Source organism: Rhinoraja longicauda, chromosome 1 (genome assembly GCF_053455715.1).
Source record: "Rhinoraja longicauda isolate Sanriku21f chromosome 1, sRhiLon1.1, whole genome shotgun sequence".
NCBI lineage: Eukaryota > Metazoa > Chordata > Chondrichthyes > Rajiformes > Arhynchobatidae > Rhinoraja > Rhinoraja longicauda.
Window position 1 is genome coordinate 64,907,977 of NC_135953.1, and position 27,254 is coordinate 64,935,230.

General features: G+C 39.1%; 1 protein-coding gene across 2 annotated transcripts in view; it reads left to right on the plus strand.

Annotated features, from left to right (window-relative positions):
• The window catches only part of gabrg1 (gamma-aminobutyric acid type A receptor subunit gamma1), a 145,374-nt gene extending 121,246 nt beyond the window's left edge, over positions 1-24,128 (plus strand). The window contains exons 8-9 of one of the 2 annotated variants that reach the window (XM_078399036.1): positions 5,986-6,191; positions 11,209-24,128. In XM_078399036.1, the coding sequence (XP_078255162.1) occupies positions 5,986-6,191; positions 11,209-11,484 (482 nt within the window). In that variant the 3' untranslated portion in view covers positions 11,485-24,128. The remainder of the gene's footprint in view (positions 1-5,985; positions 6,192-11,208) is intronic. The other variant, XM_078399045.1, reaches the window with a different exon arrangement.
• The last annotated feature ends 3,126 nt before the right edge of the window (positions 24,129-27,254 follow it).

Below are 27,254 nucleotides of genomic sequence, written 5' to 3' on the forward strand. Positions count from 1 at the left end.
TTTTCTAATTTCCTTTTTAAGATTCCTTTTACATTCTTTATATTCCTCAAGAACCTCATTTACTCCCTGCCGCTTATATTTATTGTATATCTCCCTCTTTTTCCGAACCAAGTGTCCAATTTCCCTGGAAAACCACGGCTCTTTCAAATTATTATTCTTTCCTTTCCACCGAACAGGGACATAAAGACTCTGTACTCTCAAAATTTCACCTTTAAATATCCTCCATTTCTCTATTATATCCTTTTCATAAAACAACAATTTCCATTTCACTCCTTTTAAATCCTTTCTCATCTCCTCAAAATTAGCCTTTCTCCAATCCAAAATCTCAACCCTTGGTCCAGATTTGACCTTCTCCATAATGATATTGAAACTAATGGCATTATGATCACTAGACCCAAAGTGCTCCTCAACACATACCTCCGTCACCTGACCCATCTCATTTCCTAACAGGAGGTCCAACACTGCCCCTTCTCTGGTAGGCACCTCTACGTATTGCTGCAAAAAACTATCCTGCACACATTTTACAAACTCCAAACCATCCAGCCCTTTAACAGAATGTGATTCCCAGTCTATATACGGAAAATTGAAATCACCCACAATCACCACTCTGTGCTTACTACTAATATCTGCTATCTCCTTACATATTTGCTCTTCCAATTCTCGTTCCCTATTTGGCGGTCTATAATACACCCCTATAAGTGTTGCTAAACCTTTCTCATTTCTGAGTTCCACCCAAACAGCCTCCTTAATCGAGCCTTCTAGTCTGTCCTGCCAAAGCACTGCTGTGATATCCTCCCTGACAAGCAATGCAACACCCCCACCTCTTGCCCCTCCGATTCTATCACATCTGAAACAATGAAATCCTGGAATATTTAATTGCCAATTGCAACCCTCCTGCAACCATGTTTCACTGATCGCCACAACATCATACTTCCAGATGTCAATCCAGGCTCTAAGCTCATCCACCTTTCTTACAATGCTCCTAGCATTAAAATATACACATTTAAGGGACCCATCATTTCTTATTCTCAGTTTATTTCTTTTCCCTTCTTTCTCTCCTACATATTGGGTCTGAGTGTTTCCCTTTTCTGCCTCCTGCCTCACACACTGCCTATTAGCTATCTGTGTTTGAGTCCCTCCCCCCAACCGTACTAGTTTAAAGTCTCCGCAGTTATTTTAGCAAATCTCCCCGCCAGGATATTGGTTCCCCTCGGGTTCAGATGCAACCCGTCCTTTTTGTACAGGTCATACTTCCCCCAGAAGAGGTCCCAATGATCCAGAAACTTGAAACCCTGCTCCCTGCACCAGTTCCTCAGCCACGTATTTATCCTCCACCTCACTCCATTCCTATTCTCACTATCGCGTGGCACAGGCAGTAAGCCTGAGATTATTACTTTGGAAGTCCTTTTTTTTAACTCTCTTCCTAGCCCCCTGAATTCTCCTTTCAGGACCTCTTCCCTTATCCTACCTATATTGTTGGTACCTATATGTACCACGACCTCTGGCTCCTCTCCCTCCCCTTTCAGGATATCCTGGACATGCTCAGACACATCCCGGACACCGGCACCAGGGAGGCAAACCACCATCCGGGTCTCCCGACTGCGTCCACAGAAACGCCTATCTGACCCGCTCACTATAGAGTCCCCTATTACTACTGCTCTCCTCTTCCTTTCCCTACCCTTCTGAGCAACAGGGCCGGACTCCTTGCCAGAGGCCCGGGCACCGTCGTTGCCCCCAGGTAGGCTGTCCCCCCCAACAGTACTTAAACAGGAGTACTTATTTCCAAGGGGTACAGCCACCGGGGTACTCCCTAGTCCCTGCCTCTGTTCCTTGCCCCCCCTAACAGTGACCCACTTGTCTACCTCCCGTGGTCTAGGAGTGACCACCTCCCTGTAACTCCTATCTATAACCTCCTCACTCTCCCTGATCAGACGGAGGTCATCAATCTGCCGCTCCAGGTTCCTAATACGGTCCCTTAGGAGCCCCATCTCGTCACACCTGGCGCAGATGTGGATGTCTGGAAGACTATCAGACTCTCAGATTCCCCACATCTGACACCCAGAACAAAAAACTGCCCTGGCAGTCATACTCTCCAAACAAAGCCCCGCGCTCGGTTACTAAACCTACCGCCCGGCCGCTACTCCAACCGCTCCAACCGCCCACCCAAAAGAACTGAGTGATCTCCTGGGAGAGGCGAAAAACCGGATAAAAAACCCAGGCCAATTTGAGAAAAAATCCGGGAAATTCCTCTCCGACCCCAAGCTAGGCGATCGAAACTAGTCCGGGAGATCACACAGGTCTTACTCCTTACTATCCCCACACACTACTTCCCAAGCAACACAGCTTGGTGCTGCTTGCTACTGCTGCTGCTTGCTGCTGCTGCTGATGCTGCTACTGCTGATTGCTGCTGCTGCTACTGCTGATTGCTGCTGCTACTGCTGATTGCTGCTGCTACTGCTGATTCCTTCTTCCCACCATCCGGCAGCCCTCCTCAGTCCATCAATCACCACTAGCCCCTTTCTCACCCCTCCTCCTTTCCTCTTTATAATGGTAACCTTCCCTCTCCACACTCAGTTCTGAACCAGAGTCTTGACCAGAAATGTTGACAATTCCTTTCCCCCACTGATGCTGCTTGACCCATTGAGTTTCTCCAGTAGTTTGTTTTTTGTCTACCGCAAGGTTGTCCAACTTTGAATTGTGCACTCTGACCATCTGTAGCATGTCCAGTCCCTTTGTTAACTGGCGTGGTACATTGGAATCACAGATGCTACAACTTTGAGTGAAGGCAGCAGATATGTGCTCCAATCAGCCAGGGTCAACCAAAAGCCATTGCTTCTATAGCCCTGGAAAGTTTTTGGACATCAGCTTACTGAGATGCAGAGGCACTCTTTGCACCAACTTTGCCACTAAAGTCTTTAATATGAAAGGGGAAAGGATTAATAGGAACCTGAGGGGCAACTTTTTCACACAGAGGTGATGGGTTTATGGAATGAGTTGCCAGAGGGTCATTGAGGCAGGTACAATAACAACATTTAACAGACATTTGGACAGGAACATGAATAGAACATGTTTTGAGGGATATGGACCACATGCAGACAAATGTGGCCTGTTTAGATGGGCCATCTTAGTCAGCAGGGACGAATTGAACCAAAGGGTCTGTTTCTATGCTGTATGACTCTTTGACTCTATGACCAATATTCAAAGCCATGATAATAGCAGCTGGAGCTTGCTTAGCCATTTGCACGATGGGCCCAGACTTTGGATGGTTTCTACTTTTGTGGCAAAGGACGCTGATACATCAAACAAATGATACTGCGCCTCGCAAGTGTGATGGTGTTTCCACCACCTTGCTGGACAGTATGGGCTTCACACTTGGTGCAAACTTGATGCAGGATTTCACTCTGCTCCTTGACATTGCAAGCAGGTGCTCTGGGAGATCTAATAAAGAGCAGGTGCTTCATCGTACAACCCCCCTGAGGGAATAAAATCGAGAAATGAAGTAGATTGTTGCGTTAAGGAATTGTTGAGTTAAGGAATTAATCCAACAAAGTTAGTGGCAGACATTTCCGGATATACACTGGTACATTCCAATGACAGAGAATTCCAAATCCAGGACACACCAACCATGTTGAAATAAAAACATTAAACCACAAATCATCTTTCAAGAGAATTTTTCAAAGACAGATAGAAGGCTGAACAGAATATAGAAAAATAATCAAAAATGACAAAAAGATTAATAAGAAGGTAAATTTAAAGTAAGAGATAAAGCTAACATGAAACATAACGACTAAGCATTTCTATTGGCGTCTAAAATTGTCTCTGGAACTGTTACACTCCAATGCTGAGAACTATATTCTGCATTCTGCATCTTTCCCTCCGCTCCACCTATTGTATGAGTTTGGCTTGATTGCATTTATACTTAGTATTATCTAATTTGATTGGATAAAATGCAAAACAAAGCTTTTCCATGTACCCAGGTACTGCAACAATAATAAACCTAAACCTAAAAACAGAAAAGAGTTCAAAAATTTGTCCTTTGGAAAGCGAGTGGGGAATTAATTGAGAACTGTAATGGTTTCATATGAGGGCAGGTGAATTAAGCAGGTATTTTGTATTAGTCTGTAGTGGATGGAAGATGCATTACAGAAATAGTTATAAATCGGGAGTGGAAAGGTAGAGTGGAACTCAGGAAAATTATAATCCAGGTTAGTGGTCTTGAGTAAATTGTTGGAGCAGAGGGCTAACAAGTCTCTGAGTACTATTGGAGTTTACCCCAGGACCTTAAAAATGATGCTACTAAGATCATTAAGTTTAAATTTATTTGATTGAGGTGAAGATTCTATTCAATTGTAAAATATAGAACGATACTCTATTATTCAAAAGGCGAGGGAGACGGAGAGCAGGAAGTTACAGATATGTTAAGTTAGTATCCATTAAAGGGAAAAATTTGGCAGCTATTATTGATGATGTTGTAACATGCACTTAGAAAAATTCAAGGTAATCAAGTCAGCATGGTTTCGTGAAAGGAAAATCATGTTTAACCATGTTATTGGAGTCTTTTGAAGAAGTAACATCTCCTGTGGATAAATGGAACCATAGATGTTTGGAAAAAAATTGCTAAGGTCTTGCACAAAAAAAAGCTATTTGTGAAGGAAGTAACATCTCAGTGTGGTTAGATGATCAGTTTACTAATGGGAAATAAAGAATAGATATAAATGAGGCTTCTTCCTATTGGCGAGTTGGAACAAATGCTGTATCACTGGTTTTGAAACTGGAGCTTTATCTTTTGACTGTTTACCACAATGACTTGATGGAAGCACTGAAGGTATGGTTGCTAAATTTGTTGGTGTCATAAAGAGGAAAAGGAAAATGAATGAAGAGTATAGAAGGATGCCAAAAGGAATATTAACTAGTTAAGTGAATGTGCAAAAATCTGACAATTGCAATGTGGGAAAATGTGTATTTCTCCATTTAGATGTATGGGATCTACGAATCCTAGTCCTAGATTCACAAAAGGCTAGTGTGCAAATACAATTAAGAAAAAGGAAAACAAATGCAATGTAGGAAAAAGAATATAAAGGGAGAGTAAAATTATATATTGGTAAAACAACATTTGTAGCATTTTGATTTCCTTCTTTAACAGGGGGTATTTATGGAGGCAGTTTTAGGGAAGGTTAGACTAATATTTAGCATGATCTGTGAAATAAACCTCTCAAATATTAGGTGTCTAGGACTTTTGCTTAGGATTACTATTCTTAAAACTTTATGTATCCACTTTCTCCTACAAAGCACTACTTTTCTTGATTTTGGATTAAATGGTTATACCATCCTCCTGGTCTCCATGTCTGCTATTTAATCCTCAACATGTTCCTGCGTTGAGAGGTGGTAAAAGAATGGAAATTGTTGTTTCATTAATATAGATTGCTTTGAAACCACTTCATGTTCTAGAGCTTTTGTGGAAGGTATCTTTTTCAAGACAAGATTAATGTTGTAAGCATTTGTAGATTTGAGCTTTAGCACTGAATAAAGTCTGAAATCCATTTCTTTATATGGCACATTGTATGTAGGTGTTTACAGTCAATGTAGTTTACAGCCAATTTTTTATAGTTCTTGCAGGAGGCTCAAGATGCTCCACTATATTCTCTTGCTTAATGAGTTTTGCCGCTTCTGGAACAGCTTTTTTAGAGCTACGTATTGCGTGAGTGTGGAAGGGAAAATTGACTATGTCCAGTCGGATACTTTCAGATACTTCTCCAGCTGCTAGCCATTGCTGTTGTCGACAATAGCAGGGCAGAGATCACATCCTTGTGTTCCTCATTCTTAACTGACTGTTTATTAGCAAATAAACAGCAGCAAACCTACAAAGGACTTTAAAAATATTTGATTGGATTTTATTTTCTGATTTAGTCCTCGGCTGGTTTGCAAAGTGAAAGCAAAAGCTTCACATGCTCTATAGGATGAATAATATTCTCCCATGTTTTGCAGGTATTACCACAGTTCTAACTATGACAACCCTCAGTACAATTTCCAGAAAGTCGCTGCCGAAAGTGTCCTACGTGACTGCCATGGATCTCTTTGTGTCTGTTTGTTTTCTGTTTGTCTTTGCTGCCCTCATGGAGTATGGAACTCTACATTATTTTGGCAGCAATAGAAAAAAATCCAAAAAGAAGAAGCAGCAATCCAAACAACCAGTAAGTTTTTTTTTGCCCTTTCTTATGGAGTACAAGTTACATTATTATTGAATATCCATAGACCTATTGAGTTTTGATACGTTGAATAAAGCAGTTTGATTAAAGAAACACATTTAAAAGTGCACTTCAAAGTTGTTAATAGACAAACACACTATATATTTTTAGAAAATCCTTTTGCCTATCATTTAAATGGGGATTTCATGCACGAATTTAACTCTTCCTTAGGTTAGTGTGAAAGATCCCATATTCCATTTTGGGTTCCCTCAGTCATTTCTCAAGAACCAAGAGTGTTTACTTGTCGTATGTGCCAACAATGGAACAATGACATTCTTATTTGCAGCTGCTTAACAGGCCTGTAAATGCAATCCTCACAGAAAATATGTTATAAGCAAAAAAAATCAATAAATCAATAGTCAATCAATAGTCAATCAATAGTCAATTGTGCATAATTTGTCACATATACAACTGCACAGTGAAATATTACATATGCAGGCACCACCATTTTTGGATGCATTATTCAAAGTCCAAAGTCTGGTCGGCCCATCTGGCTATCTTTGGGTCCTGGGGGTGCCACCTGCTGCCGACCTTGAAGGCGCTGGAGGCACTACCCCAGTTCACCCTCCTACCGGCCCATGCTCCTCACATCTGACATCTCCAGCTCCCTCCCGGTTATGCCGTCCGACGAGCCTTCGGGCGGGTTTCTGGTCCCGCCGTCCGACGAGCCTTCGGGAAGGCTCCCTGTTCCATCAACTGCTGTGCCTTTTGGAGAGGTCCTGCTGACCGAAGAACCTTCCAACAGGCACCACAGTCACAACACCTCGGGAAGGCCTCCGCCTTGAGGCACCACTCATAACCACAACACTAATGCAAAATCTGAAGTCCTTACTGAAACCAAAGAGGTCAATGTTGTGTAGTGTTCAAGTGCCTCATAGTTGTTGGGGAAAAAGCTATTCTTGAACCTTGTGGTTATGGTTTTCACACTCTATATCCTCTTCCTGATGGTAGGAGTGTTAATGAAAGCGTGTACAAGTGATGTGGGACCTTGATGGTAGTGGCTTCCTTTTTGAGGCAGCATCTCCACATCTGTAATTCTAATCCCACCCCCTATTCCTGCCTCAGCGTACCGGCTGCTGAAAACGGTTACTTTAGACAGAACAACTCTACAGTATATATGGTGAATCCCCAATTTCCTTTCTCTGAAAGTGAAGCCATTCAACCTTCTGCAACCTATGTCCTAATTTCACATATTGCCCGAGGTGAGATATCTGCTTTAGCTTCTATCGTTCTACTAATTGTATATATGTGGCCTCTTTGAATGAATTGTCCAGTTTAGTTCTACATCTAATAATCGAAAATCTCAAAAGAATGAATGAGCATAAAATGGGTTGCCGATGTTCAGTGTTGACCATTTTCCATATTGCATTACTTTATTTGGCTTTACTATAGGGATTCAGCATGGAAACAGGTCTGTTGGCCCACCAGGTCCACACCGACCAGTGATCACCCTCGCACACTAACACTATCCTACACAATAGGGACATTTTTACAAATTTTACCGAAGCCAATTAACCTACAAACTTGAATGTCTTTGGAGAACAGGAGTAAACTGGAGCACCAGGAGAAAACCCACACGGTCACAGGGAGAACATACAAACTCTGTGTAGACAGCACCTGTAGTCAGGATCGAACCTGGGTCTCTTGCACAGTAAGGAAGCATCTCTACCGCTGCACCACTGTGCCACCCACTCTATGACTGTGACTCCATGACTTTATGACTCTAATTTTCCACGTCTTCAAATGACCTCATTGAAGTTTCTATTCGGATCGCATGTTTCATATTGGAACAATCAATTGCATTCAAAAGAAAAGACAATAAAATCAATAAATTAACCACAATGACCAAAAGCTACAATTTGTGAACATAAATCTCCCTCTCAAAACTGAGTAATGGCCTTTTCTAAATCTTACCCTGTAAGAAAATTAGCTACAAGAAACCAATTATGATGCCAAACATGAAAAGTCTGAAAGTATGCAATTAATTTGATTAATCTTTTATGGTTAAAAGATTATTGGAAGACATATTTGGACAGGTTAAAATGTGGATCCAGAATTAAATTTAATAATCAATTTTGTATTTCTCCTTAAATATGGAAATCAAAACTGTGCATTGTAGTTCAGGAGCAGTCTGCATGGGAAGGAGCATGAAGAAGATTCATGCAGTTGTGTCCTGGAATGAAGGGTGAAGAATGGCGTGGTCCCTTCTCAATGGCATGAAGAAGAATGAGAAGTGATGTTGTTGAAATATGTAAGATTCTGAGATGGATTGGTAGAGTGGATGCTGAGCGGAAGTATTTCTATAATAGGGGAGGCACGGTGGATGGGCGGCACAGTGGCGTAACGGTAGAGTTGCTGCCTTACAGGTTCCTCCCACATTCCAAAGAGATACAGGTTTTTTAGGTGAATTAGCTTGGTATAAATGTAAATTGTTCCTAGTGTGTACAGGCTTGTGTTAATGTGTGGGGACACTGGTCAGTGCGGACAAAGTGGGCCTAAGGCCCTGCTTCCACACTGTATCTCTAAACTAAACTAGTGTGTGAACGGGCGATAACTGGTCGGCATGGACTCGGTGGACTGAAGAGCCTTTTTCCACGCTGTATCTTCAAACTAAACAAGTGGGTGAACAGGCGATCACTGTTCGGCATGGGCTCGGTAGGCCAAAGAGCCTGTTTCCGCGCTGTATCTCCAAGCTAAACAAGTGTGTGAACGGGCGATCACTGGTTGGCATGGACTCGGTGGGCCGAAGGGCCTGTTTCCACACTGTATCTCTAAACTAAAATGGAGATGTCTGATTAAGTCAGGAATGAGGAGGAATTATTTTTCACAGAGGGTTGTGAATCACTAAAATTGTCTACCCAAGAATGCTGAGGAGACAAAATCAAGGCAAGAGATTAGGAAAGTGCAGTAGAGGCCAGGATTGGATAAGCCGTTAACAGAGTAGGAGGTGCAACTAAACTATTGACCTATTTCTGCTCCTGTTTGTTATGTTCTTTCTTTAGGACAGGTATGGGGATGGGAATACCAGTAATGGGAATACCCGTAATGCATGGTTCCCAATGAACCGACATTCACTATTGCTCCTTACCTCCCTAACAACCTCCTACCAGGAGTCTGAAGAAGAGTTTGAACCTGAAATGTCACCTATTCTTTTTCTCCAGAGATGCTGCCTGACCCACTGAGTTATTCCAGTATTTTGTGTCTTATCTTCCTACCAGCAGCACCTGATTAGTACTTTGTGACTTCCTTGCAAAAATAATGTTGCCCTCTCTCTCTCCCTTCTTCCCCACGCCTCCCCCTTCCTCCCTTCCCTTTTCCCCCACATGGAGCTGTACCTATTTCTCTACCTATCTCTAGCTTCACAATTCACAACTCTTCAATCGTTTTGTATCACACCTTTTATCTTTTCATCTCTACCCTTTGTCCACCATCTGCCTATGAAAGAGACCCCTCTCACATGAATAACTTATTACCTGCCAGGCTTTCTCCTGCCCTAACTCTCTTCCAGCTTCATCCCCACCACCCACAATCAGTCTTAAAGAGTGTTCTGACCTGAAACATCACCTATCGATGTTCTCCACAGATGTTGCCTGACCCGTTGAGTTACTTCAGCACTTTGTGTATCTTTTCCCTCTTGTGGACCAGGTCTGGCCCTTGGGAGCACTTGCTGGTCCATGTTTGACCTCTCGGGGGCGCTCTTCTACTCTTCCCTCATCACCACAGTACCTAATCATTAGGCAGCAACATCCTCCCTGCAACTGAGAGACTGTGACTTGCATTGTTTATAAAGGCTAGCTGCTGAGTTCAACCCTACTGGGCTAAATGCCAGAGCCAAAGAGAACTTGCAATAGATCACATAGATATGCTGAAATGGTCACACCACAATTGAAGAGGGACTACAGCAGTGTTCTGGAAGTTTTGCATTTGATAATTTCAGTGTTAGTGTGACATTAAAACCAGTATTAGTAACACGCAACAATGTTTTAACTCCATAAAAGTGTATCAAACCAATTTATAGATCTTCATCTCTCATTGATCATTTTAATAAATGCAGATGTAGAGGTGAAAGTAAACCCCGACAGATCTTTAGAGTGATAAGAAAATGGCCAACAAAATCAGTGTCAATAGGTTAAAATTGGTCATGTTAAACAGTGGTGCAGCAAAGTCTACCAAATTAACCAAGAAAGGTGTTTACCAAGCTCAAACATTTTACAAATATAATTAAATGGCAAGATTTAAACTTTTTAAAAAAGCATCAAAATATTTATGTCGTTTAAGCTGTTTTAACCTTGAGAAATGGAACTCCCCACTGACTTCAGCAAATTACAGCAACTAATATAGATAAATATTACTTTCCCACAAATTTATCTGTCACGTGTGCAGCACACAATTGTGAGGTTTATCCCATCGTTTAGGTAGGGCTTTATCTATTAATAAATGATTGGGGTTGATGTCTGCCGGGTTGCAAGTTATGCCAGCATCTACAACTCAAATATGTACAGGTTCTATTCCACATATGCATTTAAACATTGCTATGTTAACCTTTTATATGATTCAAAGCTGAGATAAAATAAATCTACCATTTGTTAATATGACTTGGAATCGATAGAGTAAATGCAGAGTCTTTTACTTAGAGTAGGAAAATCATAAAACCAGAGAACATACGTTTAAGGTGGAGGGGGAAAGATTTAATAGGAACCTGAAGGGCAATTTTTTCACATAAAGGGTGCGGGATATATGGAACGAGCTGCCAGAGGAGGTCGTAGAAGCAAGAACATTTTAAATACATTTGGACAGGTACAAGGATAGGAAAGGTTTAGAAGGATTTGGATCAAACACAGGCAGGTGGGACTAGTGTAAATGGGGCATCTTGGACAATATGGGCAAGTTGGGCTGATTGGCCTGTTTCTGCGCTGTATGACTCTTTGACTCCAGTAATATGAGTTTTTTGATGTCTTTGCAGAAATCACCTGTTATTAATGTCCGCCCAGGATCAACATTGATTCAGGTGAACAACATCTCACACCTACAAGAACATGATGACTACGGCTATGAGTGTTTGGATGGCAAAGACTGTAGCAGCTTCTTCTGTTGCTTTGACGAATGCCATACAGGAACCTGGAGGCAGGGCCGAATACATATCCGTATCACCCAAATCGATTCTTACTCTAGAATATTCTTCCCTACAGCATTTGGTCTGTTCAATTTGGTTTATTGGATCGCATATCTTTACCTATAAAAATAACATTCAGTGGCATAAGACAAGGATTAATAAATCAGCAGTGGTAGAATTTTAGCCTATACAGTGTTTGATTGTGTTGAAGTCATAAAAATGAAATATTATTTAACACTTTCAGAAAAAGGAAAAAAATGATGTGAAAAAATCAATTTTTATCATTAAGTCTGGATTAATTAACTTGCTGCCAAGTGTACAGCTTACCTTGAATTCTTGTGCCATATACATAACTCATGCACATTTTCAAATATTGATATTTTTCAAGATGTACATTTGATAAAATACAAACATTTATATCCATTTTAAGACATACATTTTTGTCATATGGCGGACAGCAGATTGATAGGTGACACACATTGCATCTTGGGCAGTATCAACACAAATCAGTTATCAAGGACAAATCTGCAGAAAATCCAATTAATCGTTCTTTAGAAAACACTAAGTTTTGGATACAAAAATAGAACTAAATCTAATCTAAACTGGAACACCAAATGTTATCTGCTTTTAAGCCCATTTTCTGCTCATTTCATTTATTGCAGTTGATGAACAATTGTGGTGTTGACCAAAATTATAAAATCAACTATCCTCTCCTACTGATTTTTTTTACTGTAGTGTGCAGGGAAGTGCATTGTCATGTTAGTAAACCTGCTCAATGCCCGGAACATCATATTCAGTCTAAATTATGTGATTTATGAAAAGGTATTCACAGATGATATATAAAATTCAACGTAACAACTAATTTAGATCATTGTTAAATACATTTTGATGTTATCATGATTTTCTGATCATGTTTGCATTTCATAAAGATTAAGTGCACTTAACATCAATGTGATCTTGGTCAGCAAGTTGTGATATGACATAAAGGTAGCAGCCATTTTTGGATGCTGTAATAGTGAAAGGGATGTATGTCCCACAGGCACCAAATCATTTCTTAGCCCATAGAGATATTGCCAGTGTTCTATTTGGTGAATTTTGCATTTCAATTAGATCACACAGTTTGCATCATTATAAAGCTGCTTCAGCTTTGTACAGGGCAAATTGTGTATTGTAGGTCACTAATAAAGATGTTAGATTTTATAACATAATTAAGTTCCTCCAGTCTAGCAGCGTGACCAAGTTCCATACATACAGATTACAGAAGAGATACTGCTCCTCGTGTTCCAACCCCATAAGTACATTCTATCATTAGTAACAAAAAAGACAGAGCTGCAGTTGAAAATAATTATTTAATTTTGAAATGAAATTAAAAAATATACATGCAGAAAAATTACATACATTCAATTATTAACATACTCTCAATGGACGAACAATATTGAGAGGTATATTGCAAAGTGGATACTGGCTTTTTATATTTAATAAAAATCCCAGTGTTGCCCTTTTCTGATAATCATATTAAAGGAAATGAGCAATAATAAATTAAAATATGTTTTCTTTTGGTGCGCAATGCACCCACATTCGTGTGAATGCAAGTAAATAAATGAAATATCCTGATTAAATAATACAACATTTATATAGTCCCATTTAGTATTTAAACTCAGTATTAAATCTAACAAATTAAGTGACTGACCTTTCATAATAATTAACATAAGCATTTCAACCAATATGTGGTATATGCTGAGCTTTGACATGTTGACATAATACGGTGAATGTCATTAGAATTTTATACAACAAATGTTATATTTTACTATACAAGTTATCACCAGCTTTTAATTTCTTCCAACTTTCCTCTTCCTTGCTTGAGCATTCAGAAGGTAGTAGGTTATTTTAGAGCATTAAATGAAAATGGCATCAGATTAAATAGTGCTGCCAGTTCACTTTTATTCACAGTGTTCCTGATCTATCCATTGCTAAACCTATCATAAAGCAGAATATTTATTGACTTTATGTACCATACTTCCACATCCTATACCATGTTCTCCACTAAAAGAAGTAAAGAGAGAGAAACTGAGAACTTAACCATGCATCTAGAAAGACAGCCTTATCTCTGCTTTTAATTTTGTTAAAGTAAACTGCTACTCACGGAAAATATTGGCAATCTATTCTACCAGCAAACTTACTGATTTAAAAGTTCCCTCAACTCAAGCTGAAGGGGAGCATTTACTTATTGATAAATACGAACTAAGGCACAGCTGATATAAATTGCATCAACAATCTTCTTTTAAAGTTGTGGTGGTGACTGTTCTAAGATGCATAATATGATGTTTTATTTTGTCATTCCCAGCTACCTGGTATGGAAAAAAACTGGGAGTCCAGAACCAGGGGTCACAGTTTAAGAATAAGAGGTAGGCCATTTAGGACTGAGATGAGGAAAAACTTTTTCATCCAGAGAGTTGTGAATCTGTGGAATTCTCTGTCACAGAAGGAAGTGGAGGCCAATTCACTGGATGTTTTCAAGAGAAAATTGGATATAGCTCTTAGGGCTAATGGAATCAAGGGAGATGGGGAGAAAGCAGGAACGGGGTACTGATTCTTGATGATCAGCCATGATCATATTGAATGGCGGTGCTAGTGCGAAGGGCCAAATGGCCTACACTTATTTTCTATATTTTCTATGTTTCTATGTTTCTATGTAACTTAGATACTTAGTACATGTGGTGTTGTTTGACAAGAGTGAACTTCAGGAAGAGGATATTGACTGATTTCTTACCATTTTATTCATGCCCGTTTAGGGATGGGGTTGTATGCTTACTTGTGAACGTCTTCAAGTATTCATGCTTGACATTGGCAAGTCCTGTGGAAATGGAGGGTACAAGGAAAAATAATGTGTGTTTCCTAAGTTTGGAATTGTAGAACTCAGAAAACATTTTTGAATCTTATGGAATTCAAACATTTTGTTGATCATATAATTAAACCATGTGCATAGATTGAGTACCTGCTTCAGTGACAGTAAACTGTTTATGTTCATCAAGCTGTTTAAAGAAACTGAGATCGTGGATGCTCAAAGATGCCTTCATTAGGACACTTGTCTTCATTGGGAAGGGTATTGAGTACTAAAGTTAGGACATCATGATGCAGCTGTACAAGGCATTGATGAGACCACACTTAGAGTACTGTGTGCAGTTCTGGTCGCTCAGCTGTAGGTAAGTTACCATTAAGTTGGAAAGAGTGCAGAAGAGATTCACCAGGATGTTACCTGCTTTGCGGGCTTGAGCTATCTGCACATCTCAAAGCAAGGAATAATGTATGGAAGGCCTTGGTGTGGGAAAGAGTCATTGAATGTGGCTACAGAACAGTGAAGCTCTGTGAAGAAAGTGAGGCTGGGCAGTATTTTGCCCTCAGACGATGATCAAAATTGTTTTGTGATTGGATTATCTGAAGTATTGGATCTGTCTGCTCCTTCGTTCATTTGGAGACAAACTATTGCATAATCAACAGATCAGTTTCATCTTGAGTTATCTGTGTTAATTTGACTGGGGTAATTCCATCTAATTATTTTTTGATTCTGGCTGAATGATGATGGAATGTTTGCACATTTGCAAGTTATTCTTCCAGATAAAATGCCTCAGACAGTTATCGTTCACACAGATATCTCTTTTATATTAGCAAGGCCTTTGACATCCGAATCCTTGCACAAATTGATGAGAAAAGAACAAAACTGGGGCGTCAGGGAGCAGGTGCCCTTATTTGAGGTATATCATATTTAAATCTAAATAGCCTAATAGCCTCCATTTTACATTAGATTTGCACATTTATTCCAGACTGACTTCAATGCTTTGATGCAAATATATTTGCTTAGTCTGGGTGATTTTGAACGCAACTGGAAAGTGCACTGAGTAAACAACATGTTTCCACATAGAGTTGAAAGCTGTGAGATTAGGATCGAAAAATATATGTACACAGAATGTGAATAATTCAAAGTTAACTGAGCATTGTGATCACAGCAACTTCTTGGCTCTGAAGGTTTATTGTTAAGAAGTATAGTGAGTTCATGGCAATTGACCTGCCAATTGGTTTAAGATAGTTACATTTTATTTGTTACTTCAGTCTTTTCTGCAATGGATTAAACACTTATTAAACATATGAAGTGCAGAAATTTCACAATGATCTTTGATAAATCAGCATATCAGTAATTTGAAAATTGCAAAGATTCATCCAAAGTATCACATGTTTAACTTTTCAGAATCATGGGAATACAGATTTATTCCAAGTAGTTAATTTCATAAAACTGAGAATATGTTGTCTTTCATAATACTTAGAATTAGCTCTTTAATGGGAAATAACTCCATGAAGAATAATTAGTATTAATGTTCTGTAAAAGCTGCAAATAACCTCTGTCTTCAAAATGTCAAGAAACATCTGATCAATTTCTCAACACTTTAAATCTAATTAACTACAAGCAGTAAATTTTCGTATCATTAAGGCTTTGTACTGCTCAGTCAAATTGAGATCAGTTATCAATGAGGATAATGATCTTAAAACACAACCAACTGTGCTACCACACTACCATACATAGAGTAAATAGCCTGTACATATCCTAAAGGAGGAGATGAAGTCACTCATCTGGCTAATTATAAGACTATCGTAAATGGAAATTGAAAGCAATATATTAAAAGACTGTTTGAAGGATTAGGCGAAAGAATCCAAGGCTTAGCAGAAGAATGAACAAAATCTTCCAGCCTTTTAGAGAAGAGATGAATAACAGATGTAAACAGCCCCAATACCAGGAATGAATTAGTCTTGTGAGTAATTACTTAATTGAAAAGTACATGAATAGTTTGGCTTCCCAAAGATGCAGCAAGTAAAATCAGTTAATTTTATATTAGGAAAATTGTATATCACTTAAACAGGTGAAAAGCATATATATATCATTATAACGGTTTTGTAATACACAGTGCAGTGTGAGGTAAAAAAGAGATTTGCAAAATACTGATAATCAATATATGAAAATCAATAGACATTGGGGAAGTATTGACAGTTTGGAATTAAACCAGTGTGGTGCCTGTAATTAGAAAAGCTGACAAAACAGAGCAAACACCCGTTGTGTTAGTATTATTTTCGTGCAAAGACATAAATGGAATTGATTTCCGGGGAGTAAGGTGGGGTCATTTGTAAAATAATAAATTGGTTGAAGGTGTTGACATTGATTTGGAAGGGAAAAAGACTATCTAATGGATGCAAGCAAACTCTTTAAGGAAATCACAGCCTCTACAGACTGCAACCAATTACACATACTAATTTTCAAAAGACAATTGATAAAATTGCAATGAAATACTATCAATAAAATTCAAAAGACCCTGTAAAATATACAACACAGGTTGGAAAAATGTAGGAAGCATAGATGGTGCATAATAGATGACTGAGTGAAATAAAGTATTGGGGAAGTTTCTCAGTGGTCCTCAGTTCTTTCTGGGTACATGAATTACAGTGGGCTGAGCAGCACTTTGTTAATACATTGTGATCATGTGGAATTATGTGAACGGAAGGTGAAAAATGTAGTATATTCTGGTATATAATCCTTTTGCTTTTGTTAAATGGAAACAGCTATATTTAAACTTTAAAGACAGTTTCCGATGAGAATAAGTAAAAGAACAGCAAAATAAAGGCCAAACTGAGTTGTTGAACTGAACTAAAAGTAGCATTGGGGGTAAAAAATTAAATAAATGCTGCTGTTATTGTTCACTTCAGTCAGTCATTACAATTGTTGTATTGTATTCTCACCTATGGAAAGCCTCGCTAATCAACAAACAATCCAGTGGTTGTCTTGAATGGTCACATATAACACCCAATAAATCTTGACCTTTAATTCTCACCTTCATCCTGCCAACAATGAAGTAAATGTAACTCTACAATTATCGACCATTGTGTTGCCACCTTTGGAAAATGCTACCTGAAGTGTTTTAATAACTGCAGAGTGAACTGGTACATGTTTCCTATACCTACCCAGGCAATTCAACCAGTGAAATCCATTCTCATGCAGTAGAGAACACAAAGTGATGGAGTAACTCAGCAGGTCAGGCAGCATCTCCGGAGGACATGGATAGGCGATGTTTTGGGTTAGGTCCCCTCTTCACACTTGTTTCCAAAAAGCACTGAAGAAGGGTCCTGATCTGAAACGTCACCTATCCATGTCCTCCGGAGATGCTGCCTGACCGAATGAGTTACTCCATCACTTTGGCTTCAAGGCAAGGTTCAGCATCTGCAGTTCCTTGTGAATCCATTATCATGCTTTATTATCTATGCCTTCCAATTCTATCACTTTACAACCATCTAGACTACCTAGTTGTTGTTATCATTAAAATGTCCATGAGGTATTCAGTAATTTTGCATTGTAATTGATGTTCTATGTTTCTTTTCAATATCTGCATTGTACTCTGTCTCGTTGCATGACCTATCTGTAAAATGTAACTGCTAGTTTACTGATTCTGTCGAATGGGGATCCTATTTTATAATGGTTAGGAATATTTGACCAAGACTAATGCTGTACAGACGTTTTTTAAAGGAAAGCCTAACCTAAATATAATTAGAAAATATGTAGTATTCTTACCTTACGTGTGTCTGCATGTCTTTTTCTTGCCTTCAATCGGAGTCATTTTCGAACATGGATTGCTGAATTGCTCAGTGAACTGAATAGAAATTTGACCCAGTGTCTATTGTTACAAAGCAGCAATATTAATATGTCCATATCAATATGCGTTATTTGGTATAATTTTTTCATCTCAAGCTCCGCTTCCTAATATGAACCCTTACAGAAAGATTTTCTTGGGTCTATGCATTGAATATGGGATGGTTTGTGTTGAAAGATTGGATAATACACAGTATATGCCACTGAAGGTTCCTTTCAAAGACAACATGTTCCTGGATTTATGCTCAAAAGTTCCAGGAGAAGTGATGTTGTTTAGGAGACCTTGCAGTACAGTGCTGAAGGGAGGGCTGCAATTGCACTCTGTGTAGGAGAAGTCTCAAGTTTGGTTCAAGAGAAAGCAAAGAATTCTATAGTAATATTTACAAAGCAGAGAGTTCTGCCTGTGTCCTGGCCACCATCTCCCACTTCAGGAACATTAAAAACAAGTTGGCTGAGTTACAGGTTACACTGAAAAACAACTTAGACTTTACTTTAGACATATTGTGTGGGAACAGGCCCTTCGACCCACCGAGTCCACACCATCCAGTAATTACCCTGTACACTCACACCATCTTACACACATAAGGGACTATTTTTACAGAAGCCAACTCATCTGCAAACCTCCACATCTTTGGAGTGTGGGAGATAACCATAGCACCCGGAGAAAACCCACGTGGTCACAGGGAGAACATATGAATGCCATATAGGCATAATCAGGAAAACGCCTAGGTATCTGACACTGTAAGGCAGTAACTCTACCACTGCATCACTGTGCCGTCCAAGTTATTCATCGGTTGTTTGCAAGATTTTATTTTGTATATCTCATATGCTGGCAGTGTAGCTGGAAATTTGAGTTCTGTTGTATGCAATGCAAGTGTGATATGGTGGTCTGTAAATGTCAAACTCTATTTTGGAAATTTGAAGCCAATGCAACTGAATTTCAGAAGAATTCAATGGGGTTACATAATTAGTTAGATCATGCAAGGTCTAATCCTCTGTCCACAGTCACCACCTCCCCTCCCCCCATTTGCTATTCTTGCAGCCATATATCCTTGTTGCAGCACCCACAGCGTGAATCATGTTAATGGCCCTTCTGGTTTTGTGGAGTGGGCAGCAAGTTTCAGTAATGGCTCAGGTGGCCTCAGATTCCATCCATGCTGGTCATAGACACAGGGACAGCTCACTGCCATCAAAGGCACCTTTCACTGTTTTAAAAGTTTCTGATATTCAGCAAACCTGAAATAAAGTTAAAATGGATTAAATCTATCAAAATATATTTAATGAAATACCAATTAAAACATTTCATTAAAACCACATTAGACTTCTGCGAATTGCTTACAACATATAAATAAACAAAATACTTAAACAAAACTTACTTTCCTACTTACCTTTTAATGAAGGCCATTAACTCATTGAAATGAATAGGGTAGCATCAGCCAAGGGACGCACAATCACGCAGCGTTATAGTTGCTGCCTTAAAGTGCCAGAGATCCAGGCTCAATCCTGACTACGTGTGCTATCTGTACAGAGTTTGCATGTTCTCCCAGTGACCACATGGATTTTCTCCAGGTGCTCAAGTTTCCTTCCACACTCCAAACATTTGTAGGTTAATTGGCTTCTGTAAATTGCCCCTAATGCGTAGGGTAGGGTACGAGTGATCATTGGTCGGTGTGGACTTAGTGGGCTGAATGGCCTGTTTCCAAGCTGTATTTCTAAACTAAACTAAAAGTCAGGCAAGAATCTGATTGTTACCCATTAGAGAGAGGTGATGGATTGGCAATGGTTCATTGTATAGTGATCCACCCCAATACGTTTACTGCACACTGTAGTGGATGAATCCCTTTCTCCTGCTTTTCAAACAATTTTATTATAAATGACTGGCTTTATGTTGCTGAGTCATGATCGAGTGGTAAATGCAGGTTCACTCTATTTACATTAATATGTTGCCTTGTTTAGTCATAAAAATAATCCAACAGTGCCAACTGTCAGACTCTGGCCATATTTCACAAACAGTTGAAAACTAAAGTGAACAATAATTTAATCATAATATTTTTCTCTCAAAATGAAAAGGAATATTACAATCCACACTTACACTGATAACACTGTTTTTACATTTATATTCCTGAAAATATTTTCAATAAAGAAATACCAATGCAAGTCAAAGCTTTCAGTTAGCACTCATTCCTATTGAAGTGAATACTGTAAATGCAGTAAGTCGACAGCCATTGTGTATGGCATTAGAAAAATCATACATACATCCCGATGCTGATAACTCCATGTTCCCAGACGTCTGCTTCACTTTGGAAACAAGTTAAAAATTTGCTTCTTTTTAAATAACTTCAAAAGAAGTTTTCCACTTTTGTTAAAGATTTCATTTCATTCCACTCTGAATAGCTCCATTCCAATTGGACAGATCTGCCACTCTTCCATGAAGTTCTCGACTTGAAGTTTCTTCCCCACACAGTTGCTCTGGACCATGTGATAAATCTAACACAGATCTTACAGTAAAATTGCTGAAGCTCAGATCTCTCTAATTTTGGGACCTATGGAAATTAAATCATGTTTCCAATTACACCATAAGGAAGATCAATATTCAGTTCTAATGGAAAAAGATGTATGAAGCTGCTTTGCAGGTATTTTTATTAGAGTTTCTTTAAAAGATTATGAGTGGCATTCATATATTCATCAGTCAGTGTACCTGATGTAAAGAGCTTCTATTGCCCTCCATTACTAAAGAAAGCTATTCAATGCCTGTCCTTCTTTTTGTTATTTACAATAATGCCTTTTTTGTATGCTGCATACCGCAATGCATTGCAATGCATACCAGAGACAGACTCATTGCTTTGCTTTTTTAGTTCAGAACATGAAATTAGTTTCAGAAACAAGTTATATTTTTACCGGTAGCTAATGTAAGTAAATTTGAGGAGAAGCTTCCATTTTGGCCCTCTTGGGTGAAAGGTGTATCTGTTATAGAAAGACAAAATTGGGAATGTAAACATAGAAACATAAAGAAAATAAATGTGGAATTAAGATTACTATGATTAATTACTAAATTAATTTTATTTCATTGTATGATGGTTTAAGAAAATAAAGCATTGTTTTACATCAATTTATAGTGAAAATCATAATGTCAGTCAAAATATAAAAGCTGTTCTATTTGAACTTTGATAAGGCAGTGATATCTGATTTTACAACAATCCGAGATACAGAGAAACTTTATGACAGTGACTGCAAATAACAGATATCTAGTCTCATTACAGCTACAAAATGATAACCACTAAGGTGACACAATAATTGTGAAGCCCACAGTGAAATAGTTCAGTTCTATTCTTGTTTTAATGTTAATTTTAATGAATACCTTTGACTATACAAATTCCCCCATAGCAGCTAAAAATATAATACCTTTACACAGAAAATTGTTGTGTCTCTAACTCCTTCTCCTTAATGATGACATTTCGGTTGGCATTTACCAGGTGATCTTTTCAGAAACTGAAACTGTTAACAAAGTAAAGTGGTTTTACCTCAGAGCTTTTATCTTTGTGATCACCCTTTCCAGACATGCCTTTACCCGCAAACAACCTACTTCAATCAAGTTGAACTATTTCCCGTATAATACCATTAAAGTTGGGCTTGCCCCTAATTCAGAGTCTTGTGGGCCTGCTGTGATCAGGATTGGGTGTGCACCTGAGGTCAGAATTGGAGACAGGGAGAGAGCTCAGAGACTGTAGCTACACCAGTTGAAAAAAAGTAGGGAAGATTAAGGTCATGATTGGATTGAACAGTTGTGAGAGAAGTTACCAGATCAGAAACCAATGTAGATTTGGAACATTGATGATGAATGCATGGTTACTCTACACAATAATGAAACTGCATCCTTTCATTAACCCCAATGCCAATAGAAATAGACTATATGGTGAGTGTCTGACATTATCCTCTTTCCCACACTAATTCCTCCAACCACAAACCAGGCAAAATGAGCCAAATTCTACCTGCTGACCAGTAGACTTCTACACTCACAGGCTTATAATGAGGTTAATAGGGCAAACAAATTTTTATTTTCTAATAGTTAGTAAGAACACTTTTATGAATATTTTACATTTGTAGCATTGATTTTGGTTCAGCAATGCAGATAGTCAAATGTGTGTCAGACTGGAGAATCATTAATAAGTTAAAATAATAGAAAGTTGGAAAGACAGAAGGAAAGTATGATTGGTTTAAGGAGAAGTAGAAAAGTCAAAGAGACTGAAAATAATAAGAAAGTTTTTTGAAAAGGTTTTATTTACCAATAGTAATTAAATATTAAAAAAAGAAACTTAATATTTGTCAATGTTTACTTTTGGCACTGTGCTGATTGCTCAGCAGTAACTACGGCAAGAATGCAATTAACAAAGCCTAACATGTTGCGGCAGGATTAGTCTGCATATACAATGTGAATGGCACCACATGTAATACATTTGAAACTTGAGTCAGTCACAAGGCATCACTCTGACAAAACTTATGGAGGATGGTGGATCTCACAGATCTTCAGGATGTTCAAGATTAAGTGAACATCTACACTCATGGACATTACAACACGGTCAATTCTTAAACAGCAGCGAGCATTGTAGGCCTCACAGTAAATCTAGTGTCTTGTCTCTTTTAAGGTAATTGCGACTTTCTCTGTAACACAATTTTCTATTTTACATTCACGGGTATGCGGCACAATATGTTCTATGCCATGGTACTTGCATAAACCCAACCATTTTCTTCAGAGAATATTTTGAATCTGGAAGTTACTACCACATTGGGTAACTGGGGCAAGTAACATTCAGGACAGGTAGATAATTAATGAGGAAGAGAGGAGAGAAAGAATTAGGAAGTTATGCTAATAGTCTGAGATAAAAAATGATCACGGATGAGATTCATGTGAAATAAAAATACTAGCCAAAACTTGATGGGCTGAATTGTTTGCTGCAACAGCATAATTTTATTTAATTCAAAAAGTATTGTACATGATTTTAGTATTCTTTTATTACAGTGCCAGAATAGCATCTTGTTGCAATATTATGATTCTGATTATGGGAGTTACTAAAACAAATCTTGATGCTAATATTCTGATAAATCCATTTCAATACATTATTGCTGTATGCTGGGTTTAAATTAGGGATTAAAGTGCATTTAAAACACTATCTGAAATAAGAGGACCTTTTAAGTATAAATTTGATAAAGCAGCAAAAGATGGATATAGCTTGCAGTGGTGAAACTGGCAGCAATCCTTGTCTTTCTTTGCGATGTAGTTATCAACTTCTCTGTCTGCTTTTAGCTGTGGTATCGCACCATGACATTATCCAGCCTGACACTGTGGATCGCAGTCATAATTTTGAATGTTTTCTTTCTGTAACTGTGTCTGTAGAAAACATTGATCGTCATCCTGACAGTAAATGTAGCATTTCCAGAAAATCTGAATTGAAACCTAGTGAAAAAGGAAATGTAGTGACTTCATTTTTGTGGCAATTGCATGTGAAATGTAGTGTTCTGTGTTGTCTTCTTTAGCGTGCCTATGTATTCTAACCTGCTGAAATCTAACTGGTAACACTGTGAATAATAACAAACTGGTGCCTGCAAACCTTGCTTCTGTGTATAACAACAGCTACGGAATCCAATATTGTTTAGATAAGTATTTTACAGGTAAACAATATTGCAGGAGATAGGAATGATGATGACACCCCTGAAGTTATGGTTGATCAGGGCTGAACAGTACAATAAGAGAACTTGTTATCGTAATGAGATCCATGCACAAAGTGCTGGAAGACATTTGTTGCATGTACAATTTATTTAAAACCTTGGTATTAAAACAAGCCGACTTACTATTTGCAATTGTTTCTTGATTGATAGACTCAACAGTTGTTTACTTTAATCTGTGAAAGTGAATGAAAAAAAACCAACCATATTCATAGTGGACAGGCATTTTTTATATGGAAAACAATTATATTAAATTGAAATTTAGATTAGTGATGTTAATGATCACAGAGAAACATGTGTAACATTCAATCTCTTTGTGGCTTTAGGAACCCATTATCAAGTATCAGTGATGTTACTGTTGATCTGCAGCCAATTGAGAAATAAAATAATTCTACTAATATTTGATTTTATTAGTTATACATTTAAAATTAATTTATACCAATTGTAAACACATATTGGTTGTCAACCAGAATAATCCAGTCACTGAGTGGAATGGTAGGTAGGGTGAACATGGCAAAGTTCAATTCCAATCTTCTTTAATAGTCGTTTCAATTGCATTTACAAATTTGTTTTAGAGGAAGTGCCTGATGACAAAATCAAGTAGCAATGGAAAATGAGAACTATTTGAATCAATTCTTATATCACTGGCAGGCTAAATCTTAGATGGGAAATCACCACTGCCTGCACAGGCTGACCCATGAGTGCATATCACTTACTCTGAGCTAGGTTATGCCAAGCAGGAAAGCAGTAGCTTTATCCACAATGGCCAAGCCATTGTTGATGTTCATATTTAATATTCAATGTATTCACCATGGTTTGGCGGGACTTTCATATGAAGAAAGACTGGATAGACTAGGCTTATACTCGCTGGAATTTAGAAGACTGAGGGGGGATCTTATTGAAACATATAAAATTCTTAAGGGGTTGGAGAGGCTAGATGCGGGAAGATTGTTCCCGATGTTGGGGAAGTCCAGAACCAGGGGTCACAGCTTAAGGATAAGGGGGAAGTCTTTTAGGACCGAGATGAGAAAACATTTCTTCACACAGAGAGTGGTGAGTCTGTGGAATTCTCTGCCACAGAAGGTAGTTGAGGCCAGTTCATTGGCTATGTTTAAGAGGGAGTTAGATGTGGCCCTTGTGGCTAAAGGGATCAGGGGGTATGGAGAGAAGGCAGGTACAGGTTACTGAGCTGGATGATCAGCCATGATCATATTGAATGGCGGTGCAGGCTTGAAGGGCCGAATGGCCTACTCCTACACTTATTTTCTATGTTTGGACTCTGTGAATAACTCTATTGCTTCCCTTAAGATTAATGCCACAGGAAGGTGTATCTGCTTTCAAGAACAGGCAGGGTCTTGGTAGAATATTACTTTGAAAGAACGATGCCTCTTGCTACATGGTATTCCTTCAGAGCTCACCTGCAAGTTGGCTCAGGATTTACACCAAAACTGCAGGAATGTGACTTGAGAGTAGAACTTTCTCATTTACAGGGGGCCACCGGATCAACAACAATGAAGAGACAAAGCTCAGGAAAGATCGAGAATCTTGCCCTTACACCAATCTAGCCCCAAAGGTCAGCAAATCGGAAGCAGCGTTGGTTGTTGACCTGAAGAAGGTGGGTTAGGGGTTGTGGACACCTAACTGTCCTTATCAACAGAACTACTGTAGAGATGGATGACAGCTTAAAATTCAAGATCCGTATTACCAGCAACCTAACCTGGTTCCTTCACACTGATAAAGTGATCAAGAAAGCGCATCAGTGCATTTACATTCTCAGATTTGCCTTGCCCATGAGGATTCTCATGAACGTCTACGGATGCGCTACAGAAAGTATTCTGACTGGATACAGATCAGTCTGTTTTGGCAACTGCTCTGCTCTTGACCACCTGAACCTGCAGTGAGTGGTGAACACAAACCAGTCCATCACACACATATCACATATCACTTCCTTCAGGAAGGCTGGAAGTATCATCAAGAATGCCTGATGTCCACCCAGGCTATTCTCTTTTCTCTTTTCTACCTCTAGCATAAGATGCAACAACTTGAAATACCAGGCATCCGAACTCAAAATGTCCAGATGATGGTCATGCTTGGTGCTGCCCGACCTGATGAAATTAATGCATTCCATGCTCGCTTTGAGGAAAAGGCCAATGGGGCAATTACATTTGTTTCATCAGACTTGAGTGTGCCCTTTCCCAGGGTCAATGTTACAGAATGTGTAGGAAGGAACTGCAGATGCTGGTTTAAATTGAAGATAGACACAAATTGGTGGAGTAACTCAGCAGGACAGGCAGCATCTCTGGAGAGAAGGAATGGGTAGCATTTCGGGTCGACACCCTTCTTTTGTCAGTCTGAAGAAGGGTCTCGACCTGAAGCGTCACCCATCCAGAGATGCTGCCTGTCCCGCTGTTACTCCAGCATTTTGTGTCTATCTTCAATGTTACAGACGTTAGATCAACCTTCCTGAGGGCGAACTCACCGAAAGCAACTGGTCCAGATGGAGTCTCTGGCCGTGTCCTTAGGAACAGCGCGGACCAGCTGTTGGGAGTGTTCACGAACATCTTTGATCTCTCCCTACTCTAGCTGAGGAACCCAACTACTTCAAGAAGACCACTATCATTCCGGTGCCGGAGAAAAGAAAGATCTTATGCCTAAATGACTACCGGTCAGTGGTCTTGACATCCACCATCATGAAGTGCTTTGAGAGGCTAGTTATGGAACACATTAAATCCAACCTACAAGTAAACTTGACCCTCTGCAGTTTGCCTACCGCCACAACAGGTCCACGGCTGATGCCATCTCCCTGGCCCTACACTCATCCTTGGAACACCTGGACAAGAAAGGCACCTATGTCAGACTTCTATTCATAGGCTATAGCTCTGCTTTCAATACTATCATCCCATCCATGCCCATCTCCAAACTCGTAGAACTTGAAGTCAATACTCACCTCTGCAACTGGATCCTTAGCTTCCTGACCAACTGACACCAATCAGTGAATAGAGGTGATAAATCATCCTCTATGATAATCCTCAAGGCTGGTGCCCTGCAAGGACGTGTTCTCTGACCTCTTCTTTAATCCTTATACACCCATGCCTGCAGCCAAATACAAATCCAACTCAATTTACAAAATCGCAGACTACACTACTGTAGTGGGTGGTTATCAAATAATGATGAAACAGATTACAGGAAGGAGATTGAGAACCTTGCAACCTGGTGCCAAGGCACCAACCTTTCCCTCAGTGTCAGCAAGACATAAGAGATTGTTATTAACTTCAGGAAGTGAAGCGCTTAACGTACATTGACAGTAACAAAATAGAGATGGTTGATAACTTCAAGTTCTTCGGAGTAAATATCACTAGCAACTTGTCCTGGACCAGCCATATCAAAGCAATAGCCAAGGAAACACACCAATGCCTCTACTTCCATAGAAGGCTGAGGATGTTCGGCATATTCCCAACCATTCTCACAACTTCCATAGAGGCGCCATAGA